This window comes from Mus musculus, chromosome 17, assembly GCF_000001635.26.
Source record: "Mus musculus strain C57BL/6J chromosome 17, GRCm38.p6 C57BL/6J".
NCBI lineage: Eukaryota > Metazoa > Chordata > Mammalia > Rodentia > Muridae > Mus > Mus musculus.
In genome coordinates, this window is record NC_000083.6 from 93,192,115 (window position 1) to 93,208,540 (window position 16,426).

At 41.2% G+C, this 16,426-nt stretch overlaps 1 protein-coding gene and 1 long non-coding RNA gene across 8 annotated transcripts; one reads left to right on the plus strand and one right to left on the minus strand.

Moving 5' to 3' along the window:
• Positions 1–2,226: 2,226 nt before the first annotated feature.
• Positions 2,227–10,147, minus strand: Gm32465. The gene is made up of 3 exons (XR_385916.4): positions 9,975–10,147; positions 2,953–3,078; positions 2,227–2,503 (listed from the first exon to the last, which is right to left on the minus strand). It is a non-coding gene; the product is annotated as a predicted gene, 32465 (long non-coding RNA).
• Adcyap1 (adenylate cyclase activating polypeptide 1) lies at positions 6,131–14,427 on the plus strand. Of its 7 annotated transcripts, none has more exons than XM_006523498.4 (6): positions 6,801–7,084; positions 7,401–7,508; positions 7,899–8,006; positions 10,116–10,304; positions 10,671–10,769; positions 11,824–14,427. In XM_006523498.4, exons 3-6 carry the CDS (start codon positions 7,900–7,902, stop codon positions 12,011–12,013), a joined length of 585 nt encoding a protein of 194 aa, XP_006523561.1. In that variant the 5' UTR covers positions 6,801–7,084; positions 7,401–7,508; position 7,899; the 3' UTR covers positions 12,014–14,427. The 7 variants fall into 7 exon arrangements, with proteins under 7 accessions (XP_030105310.1, XP_006523561.1, NP_001302432.1 ...); NM_001315504.1 differs by having other exon boundaries at positions 7,054–7,508; positions 10,116–10,247; positions 11,824–11,964; positions 13,821–14,423; XM_030249450.1 differs by having other exon boundaries at positions 6,131–7,508.
• The last annotated feature ends 1,999 nt before the right edge of the window (positions 14,428–16,426 follow it).

Here is a 16,426-nt window from a genome sequence, read left to right on the forward strand (position 1 = left end):
CTAAAATAAAGCAAGAAGAAAAAGAAGAGTACAATATACACTGGAGTTCTGAGGAGAGCTTTATCTGAATAGTTAACCTTTTCTTACACATCTGACAAGTAGAATTCAGACAGCACTACAGGAAGTATCACCACTAGTCATTTTTATACATGACTTTTAATTGGAAAATTAATAAGGAGTTGACTTTTTTCTTACATCAAGTCACAGGCCAAAGCTGATATTAAACTATTAGTTTATACTTACAATAACTCTAAAAGAAATAAATATGTAAGCCGAATAGTTGTAGGGTTTTAAGGCTGAGCAAGCAACAGCCAAAAGTTCTTTCCAATTCATGCCAGATAATGTTGCCAATGACCCTCCAGGTAGCAGTGATGGCATCTATTTGTTTACTTTGGCCAATAGATAGCTATGAACAATAGATTTGAAACTGAAAGATGAAAACCAAACCAAGGATGACCATGTAAAAGAGTATCTATATCTGGGATTGGGTAACAGCACCTACTTGTCCAGCCTCTGTGAGGAGATGATGCCCACAGAAATAACCCTTCTTCTAAAGATGTGAATGTCAGGTGTCCTTTAGTTCTGGTTTAGGGTCTACTGTAGTATCATTTCTATACATATCATCTCATTTGACTCATAGAAATCTTGAGTCACTGATGATCATATGGTTTCTGTGGCATTCAATTATATGATGATTTAATAAGATATGATACAATGGATATTAAATAAACTTAAACATTGTTTTCTTATTTTACTAAGCACATCACTAAGACATTTGCTGCATTCTTAATGAAAACCATTTTCAATAATGGTTTGGGACACTATTTTTAAACATCTAAGTATTTAGCCTTTAATATATAAAAATAGGAATATGTGCCTAGTCTATAAAACAAAATCCTTCAGTATGCAATGTTTGCAGTTTAATTTAGTCATTTTTATATATGACTTTTATTTGGAAAATTAATAAGGAGTTAACTTTTTTCTTACATCAAGTCACAGACTGAAGATGATATTAAACTATTAGTTTATACTTACAATAACTCTAGAAGAAATAAATATATAAGCCAGAATAGTTTACCATTAACATCAAAACTCTTTGGAATCTCTTGGACTTGAATTTGAAGCTGGGGAAGTTTACTAGCCTCTTTCAGTCCCAGCCTCTCATGTGTGAATAGAAGTAGCACTAATATCCATAAAAAAACTGTCATCAGGGGAAATAATATTAGCCAAGTATTTAGCATGGCAAGTATTCACTAAATTATTGTTCTTACTAATGGGGCATACAAATATAGCCATTTTGGAAGGAAGGATTTAAAACAATTTAAGAAAATAATAAAAATATCAAAGAGTAAACTCATGACAAATGTAGCTTTTTTTCTAAGCAGACAAGTCATATGCTTTTCAAAAATCCAAATATATGTTGGGTAGAAGGAAATTATATTATGAAAAGTATTTGCTTGGTTTGGAGTAGTTCAGTGCTAGAGCACTTGCTTAGCACATGTATATAGTTTTCATCCCTATCATTAACAAAAGTATTTACAGAAATATTACTACACAGTGCTAGCAGTAAGGATATTAAAAAGCACATTTAAAACTAAATTGTTTTTGTTGTTTATTTTTTTGAGACAGCGTTTCTCTATGTAGCCTTGACTGTCCTGGAACTCACTCTGTAGACCTACCTGTCTCTATCTCTTTCCTCTGCTGGGATTAAAGGCATGTGGCACTAGGCTACAAACTAAGTCTTATTACAAATATTCATTGACATATAAGACTGAGTCTGAGCTCAGAGTGCAGAGGCTTAAGATGCTTAAAAAGTCATAGAGCAAGATCCTGTTTTGATTTGTACACAAAAAACTTTGTACAAAGATTTGTCTTTAATGTTTTCAGAAGCTGTTTAGAAACTCATTTAGGATATTGAGTTTCCTGGATATTATTAAACCTTTTTACTCCTATATTTAAGCCTTATGTGAGCAGAGTATGGAGCTGAATTAAAAGGACTTTCTTCTTGATTTTAAAGAGCAGATTTTAGAAATCTCTGGAGAATTTGCCAGGAGCCACATAGTGAAGTCTGGGTTACAATTTTTGGTTTCCAGTAGATTTGTGCTCAGCTAATTTAGTCTTAGGAGAGATGTATATAGAATTGTTGAAATTATCTAACTCCTCAACACAAAGAATACTTCCTGGTTTTATTTCTTGTGTTATCTATTTTGTGTCTCAAAAATTGGCTTTTTTTTTTTTTTTTTTTTTTTTTTTTTTTTGCCATGTGAGCATGCAATTCGTTTCTTGGATTAGAGAGAAGTGCTTTACTCATGTGGTTTGGAAAGGCTTCCTTTCCTAGTTGTTTTCAGAGTGGGAGGCACTCCAGTCTGAAGGTCAGAGAAGTCATGACACATTATGGGCAAGCTCATCATCTCCTTACTTCACAATGATTTCAGAAGAGCATGATGCAGGCAGCAATGTAAGTCTTGGTCATGATGTTCGGTGGCAGAACATTTGGGTTTCCCTACAGGTGGAATCAGTAGGAAGTGAGTCATTAGTCATTGCATTTTTTGAAAAAGTAAGAAGAGAAAAAGTTTAGAGTGAAATTGAATACAGGCTTATAATTCACTTCTGTCATCCACAAGGGAGGATGATGTTCTGCATTAAGCTTGTTCACCAAAAAGGCTCACAAGAGCATGGTTCTTATGCTAAGTGCCAATTAGAAGAGAATAGAAAGAAAACACGTGGTTCTTGAAGTCTTTATTGGATATTATTTACGTTATGAATGTGTAAAGATGCATTGTGCAAACACATCTTTTTTTGTATGACTAAAGATTCTGATGGAGAAGTGCATAGAGACAGTGGTGGTAATGGGCAATGTGGAGAGCTAAGTAGTTAAGGAATGGGAAAAGGACACAGGAAATAATGAGTGCTCTTAATGGGTCAGGAGGAAAGGAATAGAAATCGCCTTACCTGAGAAACTGAGCTCCACTTCACTGGTCTGCACAAGAGCAGATAGTTTAATTTGCCATGGGTTTGCTGGATCCAGATTCCCATTCAACAAATTTCCCAAGTGGAGATGATTTCAAGAGTTGGAATCTGAGTGACAGACAAGACCCTTCAAATGCCGTTGTGTTTAGTAATGGGAAACCCTTTGCAAAGTCAAACTCTGACTAGGAGTTGTATTTCAAAAGACCAAAATCTGTCTCAATACAAAAATCTACTTCTTTGAAGGTAAAAAATTCTTTGAATTGAGTGATTCAGTGTTCAAGACTCCCACATCAGAAATGCAGATGTGTGGGGAGAAACAATTCAGGGGTGCATTAATTTGATTTTTAGCTTGTTCAATGTTTTGGATTAAAACTTGTTTTCAGATCTAAAGGACTAACAGGACAAACAGGAGCTAACACATTAGGAATTTGAAATTAAGGGCCTTTCCTTGTTTCCAATAAACATGTCTGAAGAGTGTTTTTCAGGTAAGTCAGTCATGGCTTAGCCTCAGATACCTTTAGTTGTTGCCTGTTGGAGAACAGTGGTGAGAGCTTGCATTCCAAGATGTTGTGGGTATTCATATTTTCTATAATAATATGATTCTAGCTAATATAGCATTCCTAGATTTCATAATCTGGAGAAAAGTTGACAGCTTGGGAAGTCTAACAAATCATGAGGATGAAGAGAAAGGAGTATGGGTGTTGGACAGAAGGCTTTCCATTCTTCTGTACTATCAAAATAGAAAAATCACAAGGCTTTTCCCTCCACATACTCCACATACTCCTCCTTTTCTCTTCTCCCTAGTCTTCCCAGGAACAGCTGTTTAGTTGAGGGTCTCTTGTATTTGTGCCCAGGCTCCTTCCTGCGTCTTAGTCCAAGTTGCCACATGCATTCCTAAATTAGCAAATGTATGTGGCTGGCTTTGGTCTCCTATCCAGTCTTTGCTGGCATACTAGTTTCTGTGGACAGTATTGGGTGAGAAGCTTTCTTGCCTGCTTTTTGCCTGATGGTTGCTTACTGCACATAGGTTCAAAACTGCAAACTCAAAAGCCTCCGAGATACAGCAGCTTTAAGATTGCACTGAAGCATCCCTGAAATTAACGGCAAATATTCTCTCTTGTGAGGAGTAATTAGGAAGCCAGCGTTGGTCTTTGAACCAAAGCAGAAAGGGCTCAGTGAATGGCTTTGACCAAGTAGGATGCAGTTCCAAACCCACACAGCTCTCAAGACCTCAACACACATAGGTTTCTAATTTTTCTTTTCCACAACCTTCCTCAATTTCCAACGACCAAGGGTTCAGCCTTCTTTCCTCCCCTCAATATTTTTGATTAGGGGCTCAGTCCAGAACTGAGTCCAGAACTGCTTCCCTGATCTCCAGACACCAAGCACACCTAATTAAAGATTGCCATTGGCCATGAAAATATCTGTGAAACGAGCCTGTATGGGATCAAGGATTTTTAGTCCTCTAGGCAGGGCTAGGTGGACTTCAGAAAGTGCCAAGAAAGACAAGGTCTCTGGAGTTTACTCACCAATAATCTCAAATTCTCTACTGAGTTTTTCACTCTACTGAATGGGATTGACTTCAAGTTGTATGATTTTGGGGTACCCAGGCCCAGGGAGTAAGAGTGTCAACAACCCAGATACTCCATTGAACTGGACGCAAGCTAGTGCTTTTGAAGGCTTGCTTACTTTTCTTTCTTCCTTCCTTTCTTTCTTCCTTCCTTTCTTTCTTTCTTTCTTTCTGTCTGTCTGTCTGTCTGTCTGTCTTTCTTTCTTTCTTTCTTTCTTTCTTTCTTTCTTTCTTTCTTTCTTTCTTTCTTTCGTGTTCACCACAACTCCTAGCTACATTTATTTCTTGCTTATTTTTCTTGCTTGTGGGTTTTGCCTTTAACAGACCTTGAAGTCAACCAAACTCCCCACATGGTGGCTCTCTTGACTAAAAAGTTGGGCATTGAATTGTAAATTTTAAATGCGTAGTCCTGGAGATTTTTAAATGTCTTTCCAGATGGAACTCATTTCAGAATTCAAGTGGGAGGCAAAAGTGGGAATTTTAATGGAGTTCACCTTTGACTCAAAAGTCAGGAGAACCACTGTAGGCAATAGTTTTGGACAAGTTTGTTATGAAAAGCAGTCCTGCTGGATTATCTTTCCTGTTCACTGCAAGCTCTTTGTGTGAGGGCCAGGAAAGGTGGACGCTGAATATGTAGTTCAGGGATGTAGTCACCCCAACCTAAGATAGCAGACAGATATAATATAACACAAAGAGAAACATCCCCTGTGTAGAAGTAGTTTGTTGATAGTATTCAATCTAAAGCTAGGAGGAAACTAAGAGGAGACAGGCAGCTTTGGATCATTCAAAGTCAGGAAATAAGGAAAATTTTTGATAATTGGGGAAAGTATTAAACCTCAAACAAAGGTGATAATAGCATTAAAAGTGAGAAATACTGTGGCTTGGAAAAAGTACTCAGGACTAACAGCTTATTTAAACTTATTTAAACCCAAATCACAGTATAGGCAGCAGCACTCGTACTTAATTCTCTCTCTCTCTCTCTCTCTCTCTCTCTCTCTCTCTCTCTCTCTCTCTCTCTCTCACTGTGTGTGTGTGTGAGAGAGAGAGAGAGAGAGAGAGAGAGCTTCAGATAGTAAAAATGCACACTAACTGTTATTGATGCTTCTATTTTCCCTTGAAAAGAAAGGCTCTCGAGATTTCCTAGTGGACCAGAAATTTCTGAATCTTCTGAAATTACTCAGGTGCTTAGAAGGTCCCCAGTGAATGTGATCTTTTCTCATTGCTTTCTTCTTTTCATTTTATTTTTAGTTAAAAATATTAACTATCCCCCAGGGAAGGGTTCCTGGTAGCAACCTTTATCAAGACAACTTGTGCAGGGAATCCTCCTGCATTCCGAGTCTATATTTCCCTAAACAGAATTCAACATGTAAGAGAAATTCAAGAGACACACGTCACACCCTCACAATCTTAAATTTTCAATTATTGCAGAAAACACAGTGACATGGTTTCAATTTTTAAAACTAGTAAGAGCCACGGAGAGTGTGAAAGTGTGTAGACAGGAAAGGTAAAGATCCATCTGAATACTAGGACTAACTCAGAAGAAAAAGCTTTGCACTGAGGCAGGGATTAAGCAGGTTCTGAGCACTGGGACATTCGTGGACACAGAATCCAAGGGAAGATTAATATGAACAGCGGGGTGATTTAGACAATGAACTCCCACAGTAAGAGCACCACTGCCAAAGCTTCAAATTTAGAGGCTGTGGTGAAAATTAAACCAGTGGCAAATTTCAACATTTGCAGCATCTGCGCCCAAATAGTTCAGCACCAAGAGCCTGGACAGCACCACAGGCTCTCATCCTAGTCTCATCCATCAATCTATTCAGAGACAGACTGTCAACCCAGCCAGACTCATTAGATATTTACTGAAAATCCTTATAATTCTTTCCTTTAAAACACAAAACGACTTCCATGTTTAGTAGCCTATTTGAAAAAGCATATGCAAGGAATTGAGAGATCAAAATTAAAATTATTAATAGGAGATCTTGATGGTGCTTAAATCTAGAGATCAGAGTTGTCATTGGTGGGGGTTGAGTGAAAATTAAGAAAAATTAGGGACTCAATAAAAACATGACTTCACCATTCTCTAAATTCTACGAGTTCTTTACTTGTCTTTGAGAAATCAGTGAAATCGAAAACCATCAAAATAATTGGACTTCTTAAAAATTGGATTGTGTGAGTGAAAGGTGTTTATCAGAAGCGGATGACTCCGGATCTTATCATCCTGGAGGACTGCACAGAATAGTTAATATGTTCCTTGAGGGACTAGGATGCTGACGTCTTTTACTGATACCGGATCATTACGTGACTGGGGGAGAAAAAAAAGGAAGTCATATCATGAATAAAAATCGGAGTGCAACAGTGCAACCAAAATATTCTGTACTTGAAGGCAGAAAGATGTTGACAAAGAGGTGTCTCCTGAAACCACGTTCGGACAGCTTATTTTGTTAACTGCATATATAAAAACGAGCAGAAGGCCAGTCACCTCTGTCAGCAGCAGAAGCAGCAGCATCTTCAGACGCAGCCTGAGACCTCAGAGCAGAGAAGGTGCCTCCGACTCCCGACTTCCGCAAGCTGCCAGATAGTCTCCCACAGAGGCCATCTTCCCTCTCCCCCCCCCCCCCACTGACTTTTCCTCTTTTCTTACCCATTAGCTTCTTCTCCCGGTGGACTTAAGTCCACTCTGCTCCCCCTCCCTTTGGCTGCTCGCCTACTCTCTCTTCTACATCTCTCTCCTCGCCCACTTCCTTCGGTGTCACGCTCCCTCCTAGTTTTGTGCGTCTACAAAGTTTTGAGCGGAATTTTAGCCTCGGCAAACAAGTCTCCCCAGCTCCTTCAGCTAATTCCCGCGGCTTCTCTCCAGACACCAGCTCCAGACAGTGACTGATGCTTCTCGGGTTGTGATTCCAGCGCAGAAACTCGAAGGAGCCTTTGCCCGCTGTCCTACTTAGTCAACCCTTTCCTAGACACCGTAAGAGTCTAATAATAAGGGGTTTGTGTGTGTGTGTGTGTGTGTGTGTGTGTGTGTGTGTGTGTGTGTGTGTGTGTTGGGATTCTTAGCATACTAACCGATTGATTGACTACAGGCTCCCTCCTTGTGCTGCCAGCAGCATCAGTGTATTAGTTAGCCTTCTTTAGTTCAAGGTCTGGCTAGTTACTGGGTGCTGGGCACACACAAAGCTATTTTTTCGAACTATACCAAGAGAGAAGTAGTTGGACGCCCCAGCGTGGCTAACTGGTGTTTAACACAGGGAGTCACAGTTTCACTGGCTCCCCAGCTCCCAAGAGTTTCTTCGGGTTAGAAGGTAGAAAGCCAGGAGCGATTTCACTCACTGCATACCCTCTTTCCTCTCCTGCGCAGAATGACCATGTGTAGCGGAGCAAGGCTGGCCCTGCTGGTGTATGGGATAATAATGCATAGCAGTGTCTCCTGTTCACCTGCCGCCGGACTCAGCTTCCCTGGGATCAGGTAAGTGCTTCCCTAATATAAGTTAGGTTTTCCCTTAGCCAGACACCCACTTTGGTCACCTCCCTGCAGATCTGGATGTCAGGCTCCTAAACATCGCTTCCTGAGCACCTAGGCATTTCTACAGCCTTTGGTTAGGTGGACCCCTTTGGGTCCCTAGCTAAGCCTGAGGATCAGACAGGCTCTAGTACAGCCACAGACTCCCTCCTTACTCACCAGTGGAGCCCAGGGACTCAGGTAAAGAGAGTGAGTTTCCTATCTTTGTAGAAATCTTCCCTGTGAAGGTGGCAGGGTGCGCCCCCCTTCCGGCTTAGCTTTTCTTTCTTTCTTTCTTTTTTTCTTTTTCTACCTATTCTTTGAGTAAGTTGGCAAACTTCAGTTCCCAGATCAAAGCCCGGGGCGGGGGTGAGAGTGATGCTCTCCCCACTTTGCTTTGTTACTGCCTAGTCTGGACTATTGGGGCGGGGTCTCTCGCTCCTATGTCCTTCCTGTTGTCTCGTTCGAATTCTTTCCCACTGGAAGAGCTTTCTTTAAATTATGCCCTGTTTCAACTGGAGTTGGAGCCCTAGAATTCCTTGGGGTGGGGGTGTTGCCGACACACGGTTAAGGAAAAGCTATTTGAGAGACGGAATAACGCAAGAAAGAGAAAGCAATGGAGGGAGAAGAAACGGATGCGAGGGAGGGAGAGAATGCCAGCAGGCAGGAGGGGTTGGGAGGACAGCCTAGCTCAACTGGGGATGCAGAAAACCTGGCTTTTGTCTTGGCTTCTGATTCTAATAGTGAAACGCTGCCCAGGTTCCCTGTCGCAGCTCCAGAAACCCTCACACGTATTCGGGACAGTAGAAATGCGTGGGGCCGAGTGGCGTGTGTGCCGGGTGGCACTCAGGGCAGCCAGGAGAGCGCGGCGTTGAGCTGACTCTTGGAGCCCCGCCCAAGACCTCTGCCTTAGGGGTATCTGACCATTGATGTTTTGGCAGACAGAAATCCTAGTTTCTGTAACAGGATTCCAGCATGTGGTCGCAGGGCAAAGCAGGGGTGGCCAGAAAGTCTGGGACCTGGGTTGGGGTATCCCTGGGGGGGGGGGCTGGTTATGTCGGTGCGGAGGAGTTTCTCTGGCCTCTCCTGGGAGGGCCAAAAGGCAAGCAAGAGCCCGCCCCAAGAACGATTGAATCCTGACTAGTGAAGGTTATTTGTCCGGATTGCATTCTGAGTACTCCTGGAGCCCAAAGCCACCCGACTTTGCATTTTCGTCCTCTTTTGCCTGTCTTTTGTCCCACAAAGATGCGATATGTGAGGAGATGGTGAGGTCATTGGACACCTACGGAATGTCAGTCCAAGTCCACCCCTTTCCTTGCTCTTTGAGGTTGAGATGATACCCAGCCTCCCCGCCATTGCTAACAGATAGCAGGAACTCTTTGTTTAATTGACTCGAAAGCTCTTCTTTCACCTCCAGCTATTCTCAAAGTTCCGTGTGCCTAGCACTTTTCCTGGGTGATAGGCTCTGGAGTGCTCTGCCACACCACAGTATGAACCAAACTAGCTAAGTTTAGGGACATCTATTATTCATGTTCCTAGCAGATTCTCTTCAGCCTAAAATAGATGCTGGAGGTTCTCCGTGACCTACATCTGCGCAGGGAAGGGCTCCCCTGGGCTCAGCGGATCGGATGGGGGTGGCTGCTGATGAAGTTGTCCTCCTGCATCCAACCTATCCACTCATTCCTTCTATTCTTCCCTGGGTCTCCCCGTCTCCGAATCATATCATTTCTTAGGATCTGTCTCATGAGAGCTACATGCTACTTAGGGGAGCCTGGGGCAGGTGAGGGAGAAAGCGGGTGTTTTCCTTGGCAGGTGTTGGGGTCTACACGGTTGTCCAGTGGCCCTGGCGGAGATAGTTGTTTCTCCTGAGGAGGTGTGAGCGAATTTCCCTGCGGTACTTCCAGTAGGAACTGCTGCTGGGTGTAGTTCCCTTACCTTGTTCCCGGGACCATTCTGGAAGTAAGGGCAATTCTCCATGGGAGACCATAACGAAGAAGGAAAATCAACTGGACTTTCTTAGAACTTGGCAGAACTAGGAAGTGACTTTTAATGACCCTCCTTTTGGCTGTCCCGCAGACCAGAAGACGAGGCTTACGACCAGGACGGAAACCCGCTGCAAGACTTCTATGACTGGGACCCTCCCGGCGTGGGGAGCCCCGCCTCCGCGCTGCGTGACGCTTACGCCCTTTACTATCCAGCGGACAGGAGGTACAACCCGCCCGGCTTCCGCCTGTGGCTTGGGCCTAACCTGGCAGAAGGGACCGGGTAGGGGCTCTAAAAGTAGGGCTTTTTCTGTTAAAAGAAGGGTCTTTAAGCCTCCCTTCCCATGAGAGCTACAGAAAATTAGCAGTCAGATCCCTGTGGAGCCCAAGCCCCACCACGGGACTGAAAGCTCTGAGGCCAGGGAGGTGTCAGTGAGTGTGCGACTCTGTAGGTGGGGAGCTTTTGGGCCACACTAAATACCACCTTCGATTCACCCCTGGGGAACTTCCCTAAGTTACTCCCAGGTCCCGTGTCACTAGTGGCTGTTGGGTCATCCTTCTGACAGACCCAACAGTGTGAGCCTTAGCTATCATTTGAAGGGCTTGAGGCAGTGAGTGACCCACGTCGCATTCTTTGTTTCCCCATTAGAGATGTCGCCCACGAAATCCTTAACGAAGCCTATCGAAAAGTCTTGGACCAGCTGTCCGCCAGGAAGTACCTGCAGTCGGTCGTGGCCAGGGGCGCGGGGTAAGAGTTTGTGAAAGAGTTAACCTTCGAATGATGCACACGCCTTGGTGGGTGCCCGTGTAGAATCCGGATGGGGAGAGCTGGGGCAGCTTTTACGTTTGTGCGCGCCCAAGCGCCTGAGGGTGTGTCTGCGTCCTGGCAAGGAGGTGGATACTACAAGCCTTGGGCGGAGTTCTCAAAACTGGGCGTTTAAATTTGTCCTAAGAGCCAGAGAGAAGGTAAAAGGGAAAGAGGGTAGGAAAATTGGGGGTTGGACTCTTGTTCAATGAGAACAAAGTCAAATCAAATAACCTCCTTTCCAGGTTCGTGGGAGGGTTTGTCATAATTGAGGGGAGGAGCACTAGGTTTACTATAAAGGCAAACCGAAGGAACAAAGTCCCCAAATTTGTATACTTAAAAACATATATGTACTATATGGCCAGACGAGCCCAGCGCTAAGGTCTTGCGTGAAGTCTGTGTCAGCAGAAGGCAACATTTTAATAAAGCCCAAGGGGAAGCTGATTACATTTTAACCATGAATAATTCATGCGGTGAAAAATATTGCCTGCAGCCTGTCGCCTTATATCACTATCACGTTTTTTCAACTTACATGCGCAAAGAGAGAAACGTGCCCACGTTTGCCTAGATTTGAGTAATCAATGATCTGATAGAAGCCCACCGGCCTTTAGGGACCCTTGTATGTCGGGTAGTGCAAAGGCAAAAGTCCGGACAATTTAGCTAGAGTCATGTATAGTGTAATCTTGAAAAGCAATGTTTAGAGAAAAGCTTGAAGAGCACGTATTCTATGAACGCCTGGAGTGCTTCAGAAAGATCTAGAAAAATATGAAAGAGCTAGTGCCAGAAAACTGGGAGTGGAAAAGAGGGACTCTGGGGTCTCAGTCACAGTATTCCCGCCAGCGGGTGAGGAGCAAAGGAGGGCTGGCTGCCCAGTGCAGTTAGGAATCCTGCCTGCTCCCAGCGGGCTCCCACATGGGGGGTGGGGCCCCCTTGTTTTCCCTCAGCGACTCAATGTGTCTCCCGCCCCGCCCCCACTCTCCGCCCCCTCTCCTTGCAGGGAGAACCTAGGCGGCAGCGCGGTGGACGACCCGGCGCCCCTTACCAAACGCCACTCGGACGGCATCTTCACAGATAGCTACAGCCGCTACCGAAAACAAATGGCTGTCAAGAAATACTTGGCGGCCGTGCTAGGGAAAAGGTATAAACAGAGGGTTAAAAACAAAGGACGCCGAATAGCATACTTGTAGCAGATCAGCTGCCGGCTACCTTGTGTATAAAATGAAAAGTCGTTTTCCAAATTGACTGACCAGTCATCACTCGTGTTCTTTCCAAACATGTATTTATGTATCAAGTAAAGCCATTAAATGACTATTTTGATAATAATATTGTTTTTCTTTTTATGAAGCACTAGAGAATGCACAGATATACTTTGTGGACCAATTATTGATATATATTATAAGTATATATATTAAGAATATATATAAGTATAACAGAGAGCAATTAAGATGGGTGCACAAGGATTGAAAATTCGCCTGAGCTGTTTATGTTTTTATATAAAGTAAATAGAGAAAATAGACAACCATTGTTTTGAATATTACTCCTATTTTTGTAAACTGGAATTAAAGGATAGTATTTTTATCCACAACCGTCTTGAAGATACCAATAATGGCCATTTGTACAAAAAACAATGATGCCCTGCTCCAGGGGAATTCTGAGGTAATGACTTGGGGAATTGCTGAAGGGCTTTCTTTCCCTCTGAGTCTGGGGCAGGCTGCTTGAACCCCAGCCTAACTAACTCAAGTGGGCATTGTCCCACTGGTTGCAGGGGCAATTCCAACAATTTCAGTTTCTTTGATTATGTGTATTTGTCTCTCCTCAGACTCTCAGCCCAGAAGGAAATTCTAATTAAACAACAGCTCTATCCAAATTGTGCTTCTCCCCAGAACTCATGTCATTCCCTGATAGAAGAGTTGAGGAACTGTACAGAAGAGACAGGCTTGGAGAGAGAGCTCTCTTTTCTGTACTTCCTGATTCTCCAGGGAACAGACTATTCTAAGGCTAGGGCAATTGGAACAAAGTGAAAGATATATAAGGGATTGGTAAAGGCAGAACATGGGGATTTGAGATTTGAGAGTTGCCTCAGGTCTGAGAATCTGGGGGCAAGTCTAGCTCCTCTGTAGGTTCCACTGCCTGACAGATCAGGTGCTGGTGTTGGAATGAATGCAAAGTACAATGTGTTTTTCTCCAGTGCTGTTCATGCTTTTCATGTTGTGAAATGGCCAGGATCCTCCCCTTTGAACACTGTTCTGCAGAAGCCAGCTCTGTTCTTTGTGGATTTTCTGGAGACCCTCCTTCCTACCCTTGCCCTCATGCATTGTTTTAGAGTCATTTGCCATTTTCCACTCACTTATCTTAAATTTGTGAATGCTAGTTATTTTTTGTTGTTGTTTGATGCAAGCAGTTACTGTGAAGTTTAAGAACCCCTGTGTAGCTTCCACAGAGAAATTATGCACTAAATATGAACCTTTTGTTTCTTGTTTATTGAGTTTGTAGGTAAAAATGTATTTTTCTATATTATGGCTTATTGCTTAGTAAAATTTATTTCATAAAACCAATCTTTGTCATATTAGAATGTGTAGTGTTCCAATGCTGCTCAGTTTGACTGATAAATCATTTAAACCCCATCTTCATATGTATGAGTACTATCTTATATTTGTTCTTAAGAGTGATGGAAGGAGGATCCCACACCCCACCCTTGTATCCTGTCTTGGCTAAAAAAAGCATGTCTGTTTCTTGTCAATTTCTTGATAAACAAAAGAACCTTCACCTACTAACCAGATCAAGCAGCAACAAACCAGCCAGCCTCCCAAATTTTAGGCACAAATTAAAAACAACAAAACAAAACAACAAAAAAAAACAACAAAACCAAAAAAAGAAAAAAAAAGAAAAAAACACATTAGTTTGTAAAGTTTAAAGGACTTTTCCTTTTTCCTGTACAGATTTGATTAGTATGAAGTCAGGCATCTAAGAAAACAACTGTATTTGCATTCCCAGGTGGGTGGATGGATGCTGCCGCAGATCACATTGCAAACAGAGAAAGCAAGCAGACACTTGATTTCAGCCTGTGTCCAGCTACAGGATCAATCTTTAACTCTGCAGTCTCCTCAGGCATTGTGACCCGGGATGCAGTTTGCAGCTTTAGTGCCTTTCTTTGCCTTTTAAATCGCCACGAATCACTGATGGCTATTTAGTGGCCCTACAATGCTGCAACACATCGGCTTGCGTTTTAGTCTTAGTTATTTGTTTCTTGGGTAATTGTTTGTGTCAGCTGTTAGTGGTGAAACTGGGCTCTAGTGAACCTTTTATTTATGAAGTCTAACTTAGTGTTCACGTGGCTAGTGGCAAGCATTTTACAGTGATCACCCAATTTAATCTTTTGTATATTTTTTAGAAATGCCAAGAGCCTTACTAAACTGGAACAGATTTATGATATAGTGATGATTTAGGTAGATGTTAGTCTTGAAGCTCTTATTTTGTGTGCAACTGATTATACAAACATATTAACCAAGCATTATTACACACATAATATCTATAACTAGGACTTTGATAACTGTTATATAAAGTGTGTAAAATTTGTATGAATAAATTTTTGTAAACAATCCACCTTGGTCTAATGTTTGGAGAAAAAAAAACACATTCAGGAAATAATCATTTTAAAACCCTATAAAGTATTATATTTCGTTAGCAGCCATAAGATTTTTTTTCATGTCTGGAATATATATGAACCTAATCATTCAGTCATTCATGCATCTCATAACTGTACTCTAACATCTGCATGATGGGGTACTGGACTCAATTAAAACTTTAAAATAGCTGCTCAGATGAAGAAGACTAAGAAGACACTACGCCCATAAATAGACAAGGATGTTAGAACATTTGTAAGCTACACAGTTAGTTAGTATCTGTCTGCTGGTGTGTACGTACATGGCTTTGTATTTAGAAAGTTACCAGGCAATGGTGGGAGATCATATTGCAGTGTTAGGTATACTTACAAAGTAACTTAAGTTTTTTAAAAAGTACCTGTGTATTAACTAGGTCTTGACAAAATTTTGTATAAAAATGATTTAAATAATCAGTTTGGGAATCGTAGGATGTGTTTAGAGACATACAGAGTTATTGATCACTAAAAATGTTTTCAGTAGAAGAATCAAGGACATGATTAATCAAAGAGTTAACAAGAGTTTTAAAACAAACAAAATGTACTTTGAAGCCTAAAGGAAACATGTAAGGTTATTTGTGACTAATATACATTATTAGTTCAAATTAGTATGGTTTGAAAATGAAAACTCCATTTATTTCCCAGTATACTTTTTGTTGTCCTTGTCCATTTCTAGGTTAAAAAATGCTTTGAGAATCACTAGCAAGAATAACCAGCCACATGGCAGAATATAGGTTAGTATAAATGGGTTAAGTTACCAGTTAGGCCTAGATATTTGTAAATATATTTTGAGTCTGAGTTATTATTCTGGGAGCTGAGGGCTGGGAGGAAAATAGCACATTTCAAGTGTGCTCAATTAATATGTCAACAAATGTCACACAATAGTATTTAAAGACTAGTAAAACTTCAAAAAGTTATTTGTAGAGCATAGCTAACATGTAGAATTATATATGAGGAGCCCAGATCTAGAAAGAAGGTATATGTAGAAAATAAGAAAAGAGTATAGTATAGTTATTTTTATATCAAATTTTATCTGGCAAGAAGATTTCTTTCCCCTTCATTTGTAATTATTTTTCCTGCTCTGTCACAGTGTAGTGAATGAAGAAAATGAAAAAAAAATTATTTGGTTGAGGACTTGTTAAAGAAATAAAGATAAACCCTAGACTTGGCTGACATCAAGTGAAGTTCTGATATGTAATTGCACTTGTTGTATATTTTAATATGGGGTAGATTAAGTTACAGGCCTTATTAGGAAGACTTGAGAGAGTTTTGAAGGGTCTAAAATATGTGCATTAGTGTTTATTGCCTGCTAGGAACAGTGAGATTCAATAGAAAATGCATTAAACACCTGAAATGGGCAGGCATGCTGGCCAAAGAGTTTGGCTGACATCTAATTGTGCCTTTTCTGTAACAATAACATTTAGGAGTTCTTGTTAGCGATGAAAAGTCTAGGGTTATACGAGAAACAGTGAGCCTGCATTTTAAATAAAAATGCTACATTTATGTGCACTAAATTTGAGACTACTTAGATTAAGACTTTGATGACATACATAGACAGATATATATATTAAAATTAGTTATTTTTCATATTAAATAAGCATCAGATTATGTTCCTTGTATACAATAATTAATAAAAAAAAGCCATATATTTCCCTCAAAATTGGCCTTTGGTTCTTGGACAAATACACTATTTCCTTTAAGTCATTGAGACTAATAGTTAGCATTATTACATGAGTATTCTGGTTGTCCTCACCCCTTGACCCTCCAGTTACAGGTAGTTCCAGAAGGAAGGTGATTTTCTAAATAGTGTCCCAGAACATTTAATCACGTGATTAGAAGATTGATGCTATACTAGAGAGCCTGGGTAGCTAGCTGGCCCTAATTATAGGAACCAAGAAGTCATTTTTCAATTGTATTACATCTCACTTTGGTTTTAAGGATT